This window comes from Sturnira hondurensis, unplaced genomic scaffold (assembly GCF_014824575.4).
Source record: "Sturnira hondurensis isolate 20B ecotype Veracruz unplaced genomic scaffold, ASM1482457v3 Scaffold0018728, whole genome shotgun sequence".
In the NCBI taxonomy this organism is placed as follows: domain Eukaryota; kingdom Metazoa; phylum Chordata; class Mammalia; order Chiroptera; family Phyllostomidae; genus Sturnira; species Sturnira hondurensis.
Genome location: NW_028091359.1, coordinates 350,463 through 369,707, shown reverse-complemented (window position 1 = coordinate 369,707; position 19,245 = coordinate 350,463). Strand labels below are relative to the sequence as shown.

Genomic DNA, 19,245 nt, shown 5'->3' with positions numbered 1-19,245 from the left:
TGTGTCCCCTGCTGGGAACTGGCCTGCAACCCAGGCATGTGCCCTGACTGGGAATCGAACCGCAATCCTCTGGTTCGCAGGCCCGCGCTCAATCCACTGAGCTACTCCAGCCAGGGCTACTTCTGGATATATACAGAGAAGAAATGAAAACTCATTTGAAAAGTTATTTGTATATTCCTGTTTGTAGCAGCATTATTTACGATAGCCAAAGGTAGAATCAACCCAAACTGTCCAGCAGTGGAAGCATGATAAACAAAATGGGGTATGTATGTGTATCCATACATACCCATAATGGAATATTACTCTGCTAAAAGGCAGATTCTGGTGTATGGTACAACATGGATGAACCTTGAGCACAGAGCGAAACAAGCCAGTCACAAGACTAATACTGTATATTTCCATTTATAAGAGATACCAGGAATAGTCAAAATTATATAGACAAAAGGTAGAATGGTGGTTACCAGAGGCTGGGAGAGGGAGAAAATGAGGAGTTGGTGTTCAGTGCATATGGAGTCCCAGTTTGGGAATATGAAAACAGTTCTGGAGATGGATGGTTTCACAATGATGTTTATGTATACTCAAATGCCACTGAATTGAACACTTAAAAATGTTTAAAGTGGGCCCTGGCTGGTTTGGCTCAGTGGATTGAGTGCCAGCCTGCAAACCAAAGGGTTGCCAGTTTGATTCCCAGTCAGGGCACATGCCTGGGTTGTGGGCCAGGTCCCCAGTAGGGGGTGTGTGAGAGGCAACCACACATTGATGTTTCTCTTCCTCTCTCTCTCTCGTCCCCTCTCTCTAAAAATAAATAAAATCTTTTTTTTAGTTTAAAATGGTAAATTTTATGTTGCATATATTTTATCACAATAAATAAGTAGGCACTAAAAGATTGAGCAGCATTGTCACATACAGGTGAACATTTCAGTATGAGAGAGCCTGAAAATTCACACTGGATTTGTCCAGTTGTAAGAAGATATTGGGGACTTTGTAGCAGCCCAGTGTCAGGAGTATGGTGAAGAACACCACATTAGCAGGCCCTCGGTGCAGGTGCAATCCAGCTGGATGGATGAATGAAGTGGAGATAGTTACTATAGGCTGACTCCCCTTTCATGAAGACATATGTCATAACTTGCTATTTTTAGTGTGTTCTTTTTCTAGGCTCCCATAACAAAATAGTACAGAATGGGTGGTTTAAGTGACAGAAATTCATTTTCTTACAGTTCAATATCAAGGTACCAGCAGGGCAGGGTTCTTCTGGGGCCTCTGTCTTACTGCCTTTTTTACTTGGTGGTTCCCTTGCAGTCACTCCTGAAGCTGCAGTCTCCTCCTCCTCCTCCTATAAGGACACCAGTCACAGTGAATTATGATCTAACAACTCCATTTTAACTTAATCACCTCTTTAAAGACCTTATTTCCAAATACAGTCACATTCTGAGGTGAGAGCTTCAATATATGAATGGGGAGGTACAGCTCAGCCCCCATTAGACACCGAATCATTATAGAAAAATGCCACTCTTTTATCCCTGGTTATCGGAGGGAGGCAGAAATGGGAATAGGACATGATGGCTTGCTGTAAAAGCTTCAGTTCATATTTAAACTAAGCAGTGCTTTCTTTAGTCACTTTTGTTTGCTTAAGAGTATTGTGGCATTACTGGATTACTGGGATGCTGCTTTTAGTCACTTATGTGAATATTAACAAATACCAAAGGAAATAAATTTAAAACACTCAAGTTATTAGCATTTTCCACCTTTTGTCAGTGGATAAATTAAGGAGGTATTATTACTTCTTAGTAACCTAAAAGCCTCCTGGCTAGTGAAGACCTACTGAATATATCGGCCTTCGTTGCCTTTTCTTTGACTTCACCTCATGTCACACCCTCTGTCTCTCTGTGTGGAGTACTCACTTATGCCCTTGGTGTACACACTTGATGATTCATGGGGATGTGAGTTCCTTCTCTTATCTACTGTCTGTGGGGCACCAACTTGGTGCCTCTTGTCTGCCCGGCCAGACTGAGCATTATGATGGCAGCTACCCACTTTTAGATGTCTTACGTATATAGCATCTGTCACATTTGAGACACATGGTAGATGTTGTACAAATATGTGATTGTATCGTGGTCAGATGTGGATGCTATGTGTAGAAAGTTAAAATTTCACCCTGGCTGATTTGGCTTAGTGGTGGAGCACTGGCTTGCAAACCAGGAGGTTGCCGTTTTGATTCCCAGTCAGGACACGTGTCTGGGTTGCGGGCCAGTTCCTGATTGGGGACATTCGATGAATGTTTCTTTCACACATTGATGTTTCTCTCCCTTTTTTATCCCTTCCTTCCTTTCGCTCTAAAAATAGATTTCTTAAAGATTTTATTTATTTTTAGACAGGGGAAAGGAAGGAGAAAGAGAGGTAGAGGAACATTAATGTGTGGTTGCCTCTCCCCAGCTCGGGCTCTGGCATGCAACCCAGGCATGTGTCCCAACTGGGAACTGAACCGGTGACCCTTTGGATCGCAGGCCAGTTCTCAATCCACTGAGCCACACCAGCCAGGGCAAATAAAGTATTTTTAGAAAGAGGAAGTTAAAAATTCTGAGCATGGTTCATATCACGTACTGCAGTAGCGGCTAACAACACGGGTAGCTCACTTGGTGCCAGGCACAGCTCTAAGCTTTTTACAGATGTCAGCTTGTTAAACCTCTCAGCACCCCTCTGATTACTGTTACCCCCATTTACAGAGGAAGAAATTGAGGTCTATCAGGGTTAAATAATTTTTCCAAGGTCACATAGTTATGGGGGTGACAGAGCTTCAGAGACTGAACTGTGAACCCAACCCATATTACACTGTCTACGTTCTAACATAATGACTGACTGCATTTGCATACTAGCCTTTCAGAGTTAATACTCTCCTAGTTATCTTAATGAGACAGCAAAGATGTTCATTTCTGATTTTCCTAGTAGTAATGACTATTTTAATCTTGGGAATTAGTAATAAATATATTCAGTTCCTCAATTTCAACAGTAACATTGAGAATAAATGTTAATTCTGTAGAATTTCAGCAGTTATTCCTCTAGTTCTGTTCATAGTAAATGAAAATGGACAGAAGTGAAAGAAATGTATGTAAAAGTTTTTTTAATTAAAAAGTGAAAAAAATGTGAAAGAATAAAATAAGCATGTTGCTTTCTTTTTGAAACAGGATGTCTCGAGCTGTTCATCTTCCAATCCCCTGTCCTGTTCAGCTTGGTTCCTTAAGAGATGACTCTTTGGAAGCTCAGCTTCATGAGTATGTCAGACAAGGAAACTATGTGAAAGTGAAGAAGATTCTGAAGAGAGGTAGGCACTGTGTTGAAATGACAGATGCAACTTGGTCCACGTTTCTGAACAGCGCTGGACGGAAAAGCAGGTGCATGCTAAGCTTACGACGAGCTCTTGGGGAAAGCACAAGTTAAATTAGTGAGGCGACACGTTCTCTACCAGGGCAGTGACATTTTTCAAGAGAGGTCTTAAGTCATCATTTGGAGACTGCTTCATTTTGTTTTGTGCGAGGGAATCATAAGGTTTCCCTACTGTTAGTTTCCTGAGGTTTCTCTTTATGCCCTGGCCTCCAGCATTTGATTCTGGCCGATTCCCTTTTTCCTTCAAATGTAATTCCATCCACTGGGTCCTCTGAGGCTGGCCGCCTTTCATAGCTCTCCTCTTCCTTGCTCCTTCCAAACACTTGGTGTTTTGTTTCCCGGGTTTTTTCCTGGAGGCTACAGGCAGCTCAGCCTGAGAACAGGCAGAAATAGCACACGTAGATCAGGTAATCTTCAAAAGAACAAACACAAAAAATCCACAGACAAACAAAACCTCTGGCATTTGGCCTTTGGTCCAGGATGGCTTTTTTTCAGCGTAACCAGCTCGCCTGGATTCACCCATCTTCGTTTTCATTCTTCATTCTTTGTATTGAAGGGGAGGCTTATGAAGGTTCTCTTAGATGGTCTGTGGAGTAGTCAGGGTGACCTAATTTCTCTGCAGTGTTCCTCCATTCACCTCAACAGCATTCCTGAGAACTTCCAAAAGGATACCCCAATTTCTGTAGGATCCAACTACCCAATAAAAGTTTCCTCAGAAAGTTCTCAAACTTACTTATATACCACCCCTAGAGTCTGTAGATGAAGTAGCTAATAGTGAGCTCAATAATTTGTTTAAAAGGTCTTGTTTTTCTCCCCCTCAAAATTTTGCATTTTATCCCATAACATATCTGGGGTGTGTGTGTGTGTGTGTGTGTTTATTGTGTAAGTAGTTGGTATACAACATTATAATTCAGTATCTGTAGACACTGCAAAGTGATTACCCCGAAAGTCTAGTTAGTACCCATCATCATTACTCTTCATCACAGTTGAACTCCCTTCACCCTTTTGCTCATCCCTCAGCCCCTTTCTCCTCTGGTAACCACCAATCTTTTCTTTGTATCTCTGAATTTGTTTTTGTTTTGCGTGTTTGTTTTAGATTCCATATATGAGTGAAATCATAATATTTGTCTTTCTCGTTTTGATTTATTTCACTGAGCATTATATCCTCCTCAAGGTCCACTCATGTCACAGTGTCAAGGTTTCATTCTTTTAAATGGCTGAGTATTATTCCACAGTGTATTTGTATGTGTGTTTTAACATAAAAATTGATGTTTAAGATAGACATATAACTTTTAGTGTCTATCTGTCCATACCCTTCAGTGTGAGAAGCAGAGTTTTAAGACATTTCTTATCTACTAGACATTCCTGAACAGTCTGCATCTTCAAATTCGTGACATTAAGCTAGATCGGGGGTGAAGTTGATGGGTGTAACTGGATATGAAGCAGGATTTATCTGTGTCTGAATAGACACAGATGCATCTAAAGCCTAGGAGTAGAGAACAAGGGGTGACACGTTTCCCCACAGTCTCAAGCAGGGTTTCTTAGGAGATGGCCCAAATGGTCCTCGGACCTTCAGCTCCATCACCCCCTCAGGCTTATCTAAGAGAAGGTGATGGAGTAATGGTGGGGGTGTCAGTGGAAGAGATTCTTTAAAAAAAACATGTGCAAGAATAAAATGCTGTGTCTTTTGCTGTCCTTCCCAGCCTCCAGCCAAGTAAGGGACCCTTTAGGTGAACCTCATGGAGAGAATTGTGGTACCTGCAAGCAGGAGAGATGGGAGCCTGTGTCCCACGCTGTTGAACAGCAGAAATGTGCCAGCCCCCCTCAGCTGTCGTCAGGGTGGCATGAAGAGAACCTGGCATGTTACCTGGAATTTATGGGCCAGGGAGAACACCGTCTGCTTCCTACTTGAAACAGTCCTTGATGACTGGTTGAATCAATGTGGGAGAGTAGCAGTTGTAGTGGTCACACTTCCACCAGTTGGTGGGGTAAATACAGACTCTGTTTCTGGTAGCCAAGCCACCTAAAGGGACCTCACCTATGAAGGAAGGAAGAGTCCCAACAGAGAGGCTGGAGATGTAGCAGGAAGTCAGCAGGAGAGGGCAAAGACCTGTACAGGGTTCTGTACAGTGGAGTGGAGGTACCTAAAGGGCCCAGTAATCTCTCCCACAAAAGAACAGGTGTTAGGATGAAGCCAGAAACTACAAAGAGCATCAGCTATGTACAAAGGCATTTTCCCCTTGTCATCTCATTGGTTAATGTTATGGTTTTATTAACAAATACAATGTGTATACAATCTGTCTATTCCTTTTCTTCATTGTGCAGCCTGGCATTGGGATTGGTGACTGATGGTCATCTGGGCTGCTCTTTCCACAATGGAGTTGCAGTTCTCTGAGGAGACGTGAGCAATCTTAGCACAATGAGATTTGTTACACATCAACAGCACTTCAAGCTCCTTGATGTTGTGGACCAGGAATTTCCAAAAGCCACTGGGCAGCATATACTTTGGTTTTTTGTTGCTCCCATGACCCCTGCTGGGCATCAAGGTCTGACCCTTGAATCCTCTGCGCACCCTCTTGTCAGTGCCTCTGGGTTTCCACCAGCTCTGTTTAGTCTCCTGGTGCCAGATGAACTTCTTGCCCCTTTGTTTGACAATCTTGGGTTACACAAGGGTCTGACAGTAGCTGTGGTGCCGGTAGGAGATGGCTGCCACCTCCGTAGGTGGCACTGATGAAGAACAGGACTAGACAGTTTTTTACCTGAAATGAGATTGTGCTTGAATATCTCAAAGTGACTGAAAGACTATGGAGTCTGCCTGAGATATGTCTCAGGAGAAGGGGGAGGGAGAGGCAACTGACAGAGTATACTTGAGGGCAGCAGGAGGGGAAAAATCGTTTCCTGATTGTATTCTCAGTTCAGCCCATCCAGAAGATTAGTAACTACAGATTTTGAGTTCTAAAAGCCAAAAGATGAGTTTCAGAACCTTCATCCAGACTTTATTTTTTGGTTACACGTATATTACCTGAACCTTGGGGTTAGAAAAGATGTATGGCCCTGGCTTCCCGGAGTATAATACAGCAGAAGAAACAGACATGAGTTAGTCATTGATGTACGTTGAAGGGAGGGGGGAAGGAAGCATACCTGGTAGATGTCAGCCTCCTTGTCTGGGGTGTGGGGGTAATCCAGGGAAACTTGTTAGAGGAAGTGGTATCTAGGCCAGGACATTAAGAAAGAAAAGGAGTTGGGATAAAAAGGTAAAAGTCAGAGGTAAGACAGGGTTAAAGGGATGCCAGGGCCTTTAGGATGGAGGGGACATTGAGTTAGAGAAAGGAAAGGAGCAGGAGGGAGTGGTTGTGGGGTGAAGCTGGCCGAGCAAGCTGTGGCTGCACCAGGCCTTATGGACTGTTGGAAGGACTTCGGTATTAGGTGCATACTTAGGCTATTATGCCTTCCTGATGAATTGGCCCTATTACCACTATGAGATACTTCTCTTTATCTCTGGTAGTACTTACTGTCTTGTAGTCTACTTTATCTGATATTAACAAAGTCGCTTCAGCCTCCTTATGCTTACTGTTGCAAGAAATATCTGTGTTTTTATAGATGAGAGAATATAGTTGAGGCATGTGTTTTAAAATTTGTTCTGACACATCCTCCCTTTTAATCGGAGTGTTTAACATTTAATGTAACTATTGACATGGTTGGATTTAGAACATTTTATTACAGCATTTGTTTTCTATTTCCCTCTCTGTTTTTTTTGTTTCTCTTTTCCTTCTTTTCTGTTCTTTTGACTTAAATGTTTTTAGAATTCTATTTTAATTCTGGCTTTTTCGTTATACTACTTTGCATTATTTTTTAGTGGTTGCTCTCGTGATTATAATATATATATCTTTAAGTCTCCACAGTCTACTTAATATTGCACCACTCCACATGCTATTTACTTCACCCATATAGGCTTCACCCTTTCCCCTATCCTTTATCATAAAGAGTCTGTAAGTATCGTATCTATGTGAATTAAGAACCCCATAATATAATTCTATAATGTTTGCTTTGAAGTGTCATGTGTACTTTAAAGAAATTAAATTGTTTGACTATGGTGTGCCTAGGGGTGATTATATTTATCCTGCCTGGGTTTGTGGACCTTGAATATGGAAATTAATACTTTTTATCAAATTTGGGAACCTTTTTGGCATTATTTCTTAAGGTACTCTTTCTCTTCCTTTCTCTCCTTGCTTTCTGGAAATCCACGTACACTTATGTTAGACTTTTGGGTACTGTCCCACAGTCCTCAGAACTGTGTTAATTTTCTTTTTTCTCTGTGTCTTTCAATTGCATCACTTTTCTTGATCTGTTGTCAACCTGATGACTCTTTCTCTGTTGTCTCTAGTCTGCTTTTCACCTCTTCCAGTTTTAATAATTCTCTAGAATGACTCAGAACTCAAGAAAACATCTTATTTACTATTATTGGTTTATTATAAAGGATATACATCTTCGTGCTCTATTTGGGTACACCACCCACTGAGCACCTTCAGCCTCTTCAGCAATCTAGAAGCTTTCTGAATCTTACTGCTAAGGAGGTTTTTGGAGGTTTCATTTCCTAGGTAAGGGGTGATGAAATCATTGGCCATTGGTGATTGAACTCAATCTCTAGTACTTCTCCCCTCCCAGAGGTGGGGCAGGGTTTGAGGTCAGGGACAGTGGTGTAGCAGAAAGTTCCAATCTTGTAATCCTGACTTGGTTTTGGTTTTTCTGTGGACCACGCCCTCTTCTGAAGCTATCTAATGATCCCTCTTTCTTTTGAGGCAAAGGAAACCTGGTCCCTTAAGGTGGCAGACTTCTGTAGCAGGTAAGAGGCAAGTCTGTACTGACCAGCAGCAGGAACAGCATTTCCTTAACTTGTAGTGAGGTAGCTGTGACCCACCTGGACCCAGGTGGTGTCCCGTGTGGTGGGCAGGGTAATAGCATATCGCTTTGGGTTAGAGTCAGATGTGTGCAGTGTGTCATTGGCTGCTGGGAAGCTGTATGTTAATAACACCATTGCTGCTTTAAAGTGTTTCTGGAAGATTTACAAGTACAAATGATGTTTTAAACTTCGCTGTTGAATGGAAGTGTTATTGAATATGAAGGGAAATACATCTGTAAGGTGAACTTGACAAAAAAATGTCACCATGACTATAAAGTGTATGCCTGTCATCACCCACCAGAGGCTACAAGTTGTAAGTTAAGACTATACTTTCAGGGATCATTTCTATAGTCCGTTACTAGAGAAGTTTCTCTGAACGTGTAGAGCACCCGAAACCACGAGGAAGAGGCGCAGTGTTCTCTCCTGAGCGTGAAGCCGGCATTTGGTGTTGCTTTTGCAACTGCCAATAGCCATTGATGATCGTTCTTCTCTTCCTTTGGAGGAGTAAGAGGGAGAGAACGCAGTCTGAGTGGTTTGGGCTAGACCAATGACAGTGAGTAAAACTTGGTCTTTATGTTCTGGGTTTCAAGAATGGCACAATTATTTGTGCATTTCACATCCTACCTATCTTGCATTTTTGCCTTCATCTTGTTCGCTCTTAAACCTTTTTTAGGTGGCTTTATCTTGTCAGTTGTCCCCCTTTACACCTTTATTCACTCTCACCCTGCTATGAAGAGCTTTTTTTTTTTTTTAAGGTCTCTGACATACCTTTCCTTCCCCGTCATGGAGCTGTCCGCCTCCTCTTTTGGAGTCTGTTTCTATTTTGTTAGCTCAGTTTGTTTATTGATTTTTTTAAATTACCAGTGTGTAGTTCCTAATTTTGTTTTTATCTTTTTTTTAAAGAAAATTTAACCATTGCAGTTCTTTAGCATTTCATTGCTTTGTCTTTTTTCTCTCTCTCTTTTTGGTGGTACCCTGGCCCATACCGCCAGCTGTTGTTAGTTTTCTGCCTCTGGTATTTTGTTTGGTTTTGTTACTTTTAAACTATGGAATTTTTAAGGTCATTTTAGCACATGGAGTATTTTACAATAGTCTTCAGATTTTTATTTCACTCAGATTTTTAAAATCTGTATATTCTTTTTTTTTAAATTGATTTGAGAGAGGGTTCAGGGGGAGCAGGAGGGGGAGTAGGAGGGAGACTTGAATTGTGGTTCCACTGGATGCATTCATTGTTGCTTCTCGTACGTGCCCCGACTGGGGATACATCCTGCCACCTTGGTGTAGTGGAACAGTGCTCTCACCAACCAAGCAACACCGCCAGGGCTTGTGTGTGGTGTATTTTTCTGTTGTTGTCCCGCCTTTCCTTGTTGTTAAAGTATTCAGTGGGTCTGCAGTGGGGTAGATACTCTGAGTTGCTAGCTTTTCTTTCTTTATAAAACATACTTCTGATATTTTCTTAATTGTTTTAGGATGGGTTATTCTGCCCACGAAAGAAGTTCCAAACCTGAAGAAAGATTTGAGTTTATTTGAACCAAGAATGTAGGGGCCAGTTCTAAAAGCATGCCTGCAAAGGATTGAGAAGATGCTCCAAGGAATAGTAGCTTTGCAGTTTATTTTATGTGATAGAGTTAGAGGAGACGGAAGGAAGGTTACGTGAAATCTGGGAAATATCTAGGATTAGATAAGAACTAAAATGGAGAGATATGTACTCCTTTTACGTCATTGGGTGTAGGGTAGGTAACATTTCACACAGCTAGTTTACAGAAGTGTGAGGATAAAAGATAATAAGGAATATTTGGGTTGAAAGAATGAAGGAATGAATGAATGTTTTCTACTTAGGAAATCGCTAAAGAGCTGTTGTTGGTCTAAGTTTGGGGAGCAGTGGTTTTAAACCTATTTTTCTCTACAGGCTGCACCTGTATCCTCTCAAGAATTGTTACTCAGTGACTCCCTGAGTGCTTCCTGGTCCCTAGGGAAGCCCTTGGAGGCGCTGATTGATTTAATAGTTTTAATTCATGACCCCAGGGATTAACTAGTCCACTTCCCTTGACTGTGCTCCTTCCTGTCAAGAATTATGAATAGTCTGTGGTTTTACAGATGACCCCGTTATAGGTTTATGGATGCAGGCAGAAGACATCAGATTCCTGCTTCAGAGGTGAATCATAGTTTTTTACTCACAGCTCGAATATTAGCTAGCTACTACTAATTAGTAGCTACTACTAATGTTCTATCTTGGTGTTTGTCCCTCAAAATCCAAGTCTCACAGAGTCATAAAAGGACTAGATTTACTGCACACATAGTGGGTTCCTTTGCAGAAGTAACTTGAGCTTAGGGAACCTAACCCAAATCTTTTAAAATGTGCAGTATGCTCTTTGCTCCAAAGGGAGACATTATCTTTACTGTACTACACAGTAAGCATGCTTGCACTTGGTCTGTATCTCCCAAAGTTTTGTCTTCAAAAAGAATTTAGCGCAAAGGGTAGTTTCTGCATCACTCCCATGATGCAGAAACACGAGTAATTCATGAAGGATTGTCTTCCCACACCGTTGCTGCTCTTCCTTACTCAGGCCTGCTTGAGCGGATAAATTTACCAGGTGCTGTAGATAAATTGGACAGTTCCTACCCTACAGATAAGGGAGAAAGTCTAGTAGGGGAGACAGACGTGGGGGCCTCCTAAGCTATTTAGAGAGGTTTTATGTCTAGCCCAAGAGTTTGGAAGCTACAAGCTTTAAGCAGGAGAGTGATTTGTTTAAAAAAAAGTCAACTAAGTCTAAAGATTTAATTAGTTTTACTAAGCAATTTATGAATGGGGTACTTGCCTATCACCAACTGGAAGAAGGGTGCTGAGGGGTACAAAATAGAAGGTTTTTATAGGAAGCGCGGTGGGGCAAAAGAGTTATTAGTGAAAAAAGAAGGGTTAATTTTGGGGCCAGGACGTGTTTGCTTAGTGAAAAGAGGGGGGAAGTTTTCTTTAATCATGTAGATTGCCTATTGGGTGTCAATAGGAAAGGCTGTGGGTTGATTCATTGTCAGCACAAGCCTGGGTTGCCTGCCAGGTCCCACCCGTTTGGGGGCATGCGAGGGGCAACCCATCAATGTTTCTCTTGCACATTGAAGTGTCTCCCTCCCTGTCCCTCTCTCTAAAGATAAATAAATAAAATATTTTTTAAAACTTACAATTAAATCAGGTATTAAATCTAGTTTTGGTATCAGGGGCTTTTAGCCTTGATGATACCATTTTGGACCTTTGTTGGGTTGTATTTTTTTTTAATATTTTATTTATTTATCTTTAGAGGGGAAGGGAAGGAGAGGGAGAGAAACATCAATGTATGGTTGCCTTTCGTGCATCCCCTGCTGGGAGTTGGCCTGCAGGGAACTGGCCTGCAACCCAGGCATGTGCCCTGACTGGGAATCGAACCGCGATCGCCTGGTTCGCAGGTCCGCGCCCAATCCCCTGAGCTACACCAGCCAGGGCTGGGTTGTATTTTTTAAAAGATTTTATTTACCTTTTAGAAGGGGGGAAGGAAGAGAGGGAGAGAAACATCAATGTGTGAGTTGCCTGTCACGCACTCCTTACTGGGGACTTGGCCTGCAACCCAGGCATGTGCCCTAGACCAGGAATCAAACCGGCAACCCTTTGATTTACAGGCGGGCACTCAACCACCGAGCCACGCTGATCAGGGCTTGCTAGCTTTCCCCCTCCCCACCCCCTTCCTTTAACAGATGTATTGTCCTGGTTGTTTAAACACAATTCACAAATTTTCTGTACGTAAAAATACCTTGATTTGGAAAAAGAAATCCAGAAGAACATTTATATGTCTGATACTTTGATCACAGGGTACAATTTAAAAACAGGGCATGCTTTGCAAATGTCCTAGAGTCTGGCTTTGGGTCGTCGCTTTCACCTTGCACTTCCACGTTTTTCTTGTGAAAGGTCTTCGTTTCCACTAATCTGTTTAAACTGAGGCGTGTCTTGACACTCGGGCGCACTTTGTAGTCGTAAGCATTTACGTAAACGACGCTGCGGAACTGACACGAGAAGTGAGGCGGGGTTGGAAATGCTTACGGGAGTGTAGTTGGCTGTTTAGCAATCATATGTTAATTAGGCTAACAATTGGAACTGTCTTCTGAAATGCGAGAGTATTCAAAAACGCTTTGTCGAGCTTTGTGAATGAAAAGTTGTTTTAGAGAACACATACCAATATATATTTGGATAAGATAGCACCGTTAGAAAAACTCACCATCGGTAAAATATGTGTGAACTTTGTCCACTTCGGAAAAGCAGGGACGTTACGGTTAAGACTATACTTTCAGGGATCATTTCTATAGTCCGTTACTAGAGAAGTTTCTCTGAACGTGTAGAGCACCCGAAACCACGAGGAAGAGGCACAGTGTTCTCTCCTGAGCGTGAAGCCGGCATTTGGTGTTGCTTTTGCAACTGCCAATAGCCATTGATGATCGTTCTTCTCCTCCTTTGGAGGAGTAAGAGGGAGAGAACGCAGTCTGAGTGGTTTCTTTTTTACTCTGGTTTACAAAAAGAGACTTTCTACTTTTTTGTGTGGGTATTTCAAGTTTACTTAAGGTGCTTTTCATATTTTAATTTATAGTTTACTATTTTTAATGCTTTTTTAGCCGTAAATGCTACTGTTTTGGTACTTTACCTTTTTGTGGCTTAGTTATTTAGCAAGAAACTGCTTCAGTTTAATAGTTTCTGTGTAAGAGAGTACAAAAAAGTTAAAAGTTAAGTGGGAGGGTACATGTAAGATTGTTTATTTACTGTTACTTAATTCTCTTTTTTAAAAAAGTACTTTTAACTTTTTTTCTTCCCCTTTGATATGTAGTCCAGTTCTCTATCCAATTGAGCCTCGCCAGCCAGGGCTTGTTTTCATTGATAGGATTAAAGCTAGGGCTAAAGCATTCGTGTGTGTGTCTCTCTAAATATTTTTCCTTGTACTACCTCCATCCCTCATGTCCTCTGAAGATTAAAAACAGTTTTATTTTTTAACATAGCAGTTGTAAATAATTTCTTGTTGAAGCTGCTTGTGGTTGCCGTCTAGTTAATCTGGCTGTTTACATGCCTAATGAAAGCTTTCGTTTTTCCTTTTTAAAAAAAAATAATTTGCAGCCCTGGCTGGGATAGCTCAGTGGATTGAGCGTGGGCCTGCGAACCACACAATGGCGGTTCGATTCCCAGTCAGGGCACATGCCTGGGTTGCAGGCCAGTTCCCAGCAGGGGACTCAAGAGAGGCAACCATACATTGATACTTCTCTCCTTCCCTTCCCCTCCAAAGATAAATAAATAAAATCTTAAAAAAAAAAACCAACAATTTGCAGTAGTAATCATGAAAGTGTTGTATAAAGGAATTTTAACTTTTTCCCCTAATAATGATTTTTTTCTAGTTTTATCACAGGAAATGTCCTGTTACTTGCATTGATCTTGGTATTTGCTTTGCAGGAATTTATGTTGATGCAATTAACTCCCTGGGCCAGACAGCACTTTTCATTGCAGCATTATTAGGCCTTACAAAATTAGTTGATATTCTGGTGGATTATGGATCAGATCCAAATCAGTAAGTACAATAGCGTTGCTATCTAGAAAACTAGTAGTGTGTGATATTAAGATGAGTTGGGGCACTTGGAAACTAATTTAACAAGATATTAAAAGAACTTTACTAACATATCAATAAAATACAATTGTATACATATCTTGAAATATACCTTTACTAATAAAAGCAGTTTTACTAGGCCCTATGAAAAAGTGAAACTTATTATTCATTCATTCATTCATTCATTAGTTAGTTAGTGATTAACAGTATGGTTTGCATACTTCTACATCAGGTTATAATTTGTATACTCATTTAAACAGTTTAATAAGCCCCACAACCAAGCTTTTACCAATTAATACACTTGGCATCACTTTATCCAGATAATTTTTGCCAGGCTCTTGTAGTTGTGGTTAATAGTTGTGGTTAAAGAATCTGTGATTAATAGTCCAAATTTCAATATGCAACAGCAACATGATGTAATGAATTAACTTCACCAGTGAACATCCCTTTTCTTTGTGTATCACTTGTTTTTCCCAGGGCCTTCCCAGGCACTAACCTTTCTAGATCTTCACAGCCCCCTCCTCGCCAGGGAGGGGGCAGCATGGGTTTTTACAGTTTACAGTGCACAGAACCAGAAATGAGTTTTGAGTGCTTACATAATTTACATGGTTTGGCCTGATTTTCACAGGAATGCCTGAACATGAACAATTATAAAAATCATACAGTAGCTTTCCCATATTACATAAGAAGGTACTGTTTAGTGTACTTAAAAACAAACCATGTTAATGTCAGAAAGTTCTTTTCTGTTTTTTAATTTAAAAAAAAAAATTCCGCCCTGGCTTGTGTAGCTCAGTGGATTGAGCGCGGGCCTGCGAACCACACGATCGCAGTTTGATTCCTAGTCAGGGCACATGCCTGGGTTGCAGGCCAGTTCCCAGCAGGGGACTCATGAAAAGCAACCATACATTGATATTTCTCTCCCTGTCTCCTTCCCTTCCCCTCTAGAGATAAATAAATAAAATCTTAAAAAATTTTTTTCCTGTTATAAGAGTGCTTGCTTACTGGAAGAAAACTTGGAAGTCTGTTAAAGTAAAACAAACAAACAAACAAACAAAAACCCAATTAATATGAGACTTCTGTAACTCAGAGATAACACAAAAAATTTCACTGTCTTTCCATTAGAATTTCTCTAGACTAACATACACTCTACTGCCTCTCCTGTATTGTTTAATTTTAAGTTCAGAGATAAAGGGCTCACTCACCTGTTACTTGCAGATCACAGACATCAGAGACATTGTCACAAGAGAGAAATGGCCTGGTTAGGCTGTGCTTCACCAGCCTGACCCCTGGATGCAATAAATATGGAGAGTTTTTCAGGACAACTATTGTCAGAAGTTAGAGGAGGAAAGAACACTGCTTTGGAACCACACCCACACATGGGTGTGACCCTCAGTTTTGCCCTTTTGTTTTCTCACCTATACCTTGGTAAACAATAGTGCCTTGAAGGGTAGATGTAAGGATGGAGAAAGGGGACCTGTGTAAAGCCCATGTTGGCAGAGACCAGGTGCCTTCCGAATGCTATGATTATAATCCTCATCACTAAAGGTCAGCTCTGTAGAAAAGGAGCCCCATGTCACCCATTGAATTCTCCCCTCCTCTGTGGAAAGGAGGAGTGTTGCCATGGACACTCACTGTTTCCCCCTCCAGCCGCTGCTTTGACGGAAGCACCCCTGTCCATGCAGCTGCGTTTTCAGGCAACCAGTGGATCCTCAGCAAACTGTTGGAAGCAGGGGGCGACCTTCGACTACATGATGAGAAGGGTCAAAACCCACAGACCTGGGCTCTTACAGCAGGGAAGGAGCGCAGCACTGTGGTAAGGGTGGACCCACACTGCAGCCACACCCAAGGCAGAGCACTGGGCTGGGAGTCAGGAGCCCGGTGACCAGAGGGTGGTCCTGGGGGCAGCACAAGGCTTGCGGTGGCATTGCCATTGGCACTGGACACACAGGTCTGGGCTCTTCCCCACTTCCAGCTGTAGAACCAGCTGTAGAACCTTACAGATTTCAGGCAAGTCCAGTAGTGAACCTCTCTGGTCTTTGGTATGGTGGAGAGGGAGAAAAATTGTAATTTTGTCTGATCCTTAACTAGCACTTACCACACATCAGACATTGTAATTAGTTAAAGATTAATTCACTTTATGTTCACAACAACCCTCTCAGTGAGGTAGATGGGGAAAGTGAGGCTCATTAGCATGAAGTAATTTTCCTGAGGCCACACACTGGCAGGTATTATGTGGTCTAACAGAAACTAAAGAACAAATGTAAAGCATGAATGGCGTGCACTGCATGGGCATGTGGAAGGAAGCGGGGGAGGGGAGCAGAGTTTCTCTCCACTCTTCTCTCCCTCTGGTTCTCCTGCTCATGTGGGTGTTGGCCAGATGATTTTACTCTCCCTGCCTCAGTTTTTTCATCTGTCAGAGCAGGGAATTGGAAGAAATTATCGCCAAATCATCTCCCTGAAAACATTCCATACCTTTAGAAAATAACTTGGTCCTCTCCCTTTCCTGTCCTGGGGGTTCCTGGCTCCTCGGACTGTTCAGCCACTTCTGAGTCCCACTGAAGGGCTGGTGCCCACTAGCCATGGCAGCACTGAGCATCTCTGTGGTGTTGCAGATGGTGGAGTTCATGCAGCGCTGTGCCTCGCACATGCAGGCCATCATCCAGGGCTTCTCCTGTGACCTCCTGAAAAAGATCGACTCCCCTCAGCGGCTCATCTGCAGCATTCCCCGGTTTGGGGGCCTTATGCAGGGGTGAGTGCTACCTCGAGCAGGGTAGGATGTGCTGCACCACCCCAGCCTCTCTCCATGTGGGACCCTCTCTATGTGGGACCCCTGCAGTGGACCACGTAGTTCCCTTCCAGAATCTGGCTCACCCATGAGGATGAGCTCAGGAGATATGGCCACTGAAAAAGGATAGCCAGAGGAGCAGCTTTGGCCATGTCCCCCTTCCAGGAATGTCTGGGCTCCAGTGGGAGCCACCCTGTGCTTAGCAGAGCAGGAGCTTTCAGGTCTAGGAGGCTTCGCAGAAAACCCTTAGGGCCTCTCGGTGGCTGCTTTTTCTTCCTTTTTTTTTTGTTTTTTTGTTTTTTTACATCTTGAAGGCCTGTTTCTTTATTACTAAGGTTGCAAAAGACCACAGATGCTTAATTTACAGTTCCTCAGGCTATTTTTAAGCTGGTGTGAGAGACTTGCCAATAGCTGGGTGGGCAGCTGCAGGAGGTGGGCCCCAGGCTCAGTTATTTTAAATTCTTCAGACTTTATTGACTTAGGATTTGTGTTCAGAAAATTGTTTTCATTTTGATTTCCTCTAATGGTATCTCTGTAGTCAGGGTGGCTAGACTTGTCACACTCTTGAAGGCTCCCCATCCTGTCCTGTCATGCGTGTTGAGTCCTGGTTTTGCTCTGATGACCTGGATGCTGTTGGCCTCTCAGGCAAGATGAGTCAGAGATTCCCTTGAGGACCAGTTACACCTAACTGCTCTCTCAGCTGCTGCTCCTGCTGGTCTTGGTTCTTCAGCCGGAATCCAGAATGACGTGTTAGAAATGGACATTGAGTTGTGCTACTTTCTGCTAAAAATCCTCTTAGGGTCTTTTCCATGACTATCAGGATAAACTCCCAAATCCCTGATCTGGCCTCTGTGCCCGAGTGGTCCAGCTCCTCCCCACTCTCACACCTCCTGGCCTGCCAGTGTTTGAATCTTGGCAGACTGAGTCCTTACTAACAGGTTCCAGGCCTAGTTCCTGCTGCTGCTCTGTAACCCCAGGTCGGCAGGTTTCCCCTTTCTGGCTCCACTTTCCCCATCTCTAAAATGAGCAAGTTGGACAAGATACGCTTTATGATTCTTTCCAGCTTTGACCATTTGTATTATCTACTGCTGCATAATGAATCACCCCGCCCAACTTAGCAGTTTCAAACAACAATAAACGTCTATACCTCACATATTTTCTATTGGTCAGGAATCAGGGGATGGCTTAGCTGGGTGGTTCTAGCTCAGGGTTTCTCAGGAGGTTGCAATAGTGTTTGAATATTGACTTCAGCCCCAGCTGACCTCTCAGGAGGTCAGCTGGGGCTGAAGTCATCTGAAGGCTTAACTGGGGCTAGAGGATTCAGTTTCAGGATGGGGCACTCTCATGGCTGATTGTTGGGCTTCCCCATCGGGCTGCTGGAGTGTCCTCACAATTGTCCTCATAGTTGTCTTTACTACCTCACTTGTTATCATGGAGCCGGCCTCTCAGAGGGCACCTGTGATTCTCATCTCCTGGCAGCTGACCTTTTCCAGAGCAAGTGACCTTAGAGGGATCAGGGCAGAAGCCCTGGTGCATTTAGCAATGGAAATCACACCAGTCTGGCATTTCTGCAGTGTCCAGTTGGGTTAACAGATCAGCCCTATCTGACCTGTTAGATAGGGCACAGCTGCCAGGAGATGAGAATCACAGGTGCCCTCTGAGAGGCCCGCTCCATGATAACAAGTCAGGTAGTAAAGACAAAACTCACTGCACATTCTGAAGACTTGGCTCATCATTGTTCTTCCGGATATGGGTGGTTAATTGTGTTTTTTTCCTTTTTAAAATGTTTTTAGAAGCCCTAATGGCTCTCCTAACCGACTGCTTAAAGCTGGAGTCATTTCTGCCCAAAATATCTACAGCTTTGGCTTTGGGAAGGTAAGAGGTTGCCAGTGACAGCCAGTGTTTGCAGGACTAACTGGAGAGTCACCTGGCCCTGGTTCTGAACCTGTGTTCCTCAGCGTTGCCCTGCTCCTCTTTCTTATCCTCTCCAAAGTGGTGCTGTTTCTTCTTCTCCTCCTCTTTTTTTTCTTCTCCCCTGCTTTGGCAGGACAAGTACTTCTTACTGTTGCTCTCCTTATTGAAAAAAAGGTGAAAACCCTTCAGAGATCCCTTGAATGACCTTAGACTGGATTTGGGGAGTTTGGAAAAGGACCCTTTAATTCGAAATGAAGGCACCAATCATGGTCTGCCTGGAGAGAGGCAGAGAGCTGTAGTGACCTTGGAGGTCTTATTTGTGATGGGTCTTGTCCTCTCAAAGGTTTATGAGTGTTGTTGCAGTGTCTTTAAGGAATTGAAATTTTAAATTGAGAAATGTTTTGAAGAAAAAGTATCTTTTGGATCCTTGGTTCTGCCTATCAAAGAAAGAGACAGTTGGGAAATGTTGCTGGGTGGCTGGATGATGTTTGCCAACAGCTCAGCTCCCAGCCCTGGGTCTGTTGCTTGTGCCAGGGTAGCCTGGGGTGGGGTGGGGGGAGAAGGAGTGTCCGCTTTGGCTGCACACGTGCTTGGGTTCTGTGGGGCCACCAGCGGCACCTGAGCCTGTGCTCAATGCTTCAGGCAGGCGTCTGACTTCT

The 19,245-nt window shown here is 42.9% G+C and overlaps 1 protein-coding gene and 2 non-coding genes across 3 annotated transcripts in view; all 3 read left to right on the top strand.

The window, feature by feature from the left end:
• The first annotated feature begins 3,183 nt into the window (after positions 1-3,183).
• Positions 3,184-19,245, top strand: part of TEX14 (testis expressed 14, intercellular bridge forming factor) — a 68,488-nt gene continuing 52,426 nt past the window's right edge. The window contains exons 1-5 of the mRNA XM_037070188.1: positions 3,184-3,319; positions 13,737-13,851; positions 15,535-15,700; positions 16,500-16,636; positions 18,466-18,547. Of these exons, the coding sequence (XP_036926083.1) occupies positions 3,184-3,319; positions 13,737-13,851; positions 15,535-15,700; positions 16,500-16,636; positions 18,466-18,547 (636 nt within the window). The remainder of the gene's footprint in view (positions 3,320-13,736; positions 13,852-15,534; positions 15,701-16,499; positions 16,637-18,465; positions 18,548-19,245) is intronic.
• On the top strand, positions 8,602-8,815 carry LOC119003832 (small nucleolar RNA U3). Its single transcript, XR_005070040.1, has one exon. It is a non-coding gene; the product is annotated as a small nucleolar RNA U3 (small nucleolar RNA).
• Positions 12,580-12,793, top strand: LOC119003831 (small nucleolar RNA U3). The gene has a single exon (XR_005070039.1). It is a non-coding gene; the product is annotated as a small nucleolar RNA U3 (small nucleolar RNA).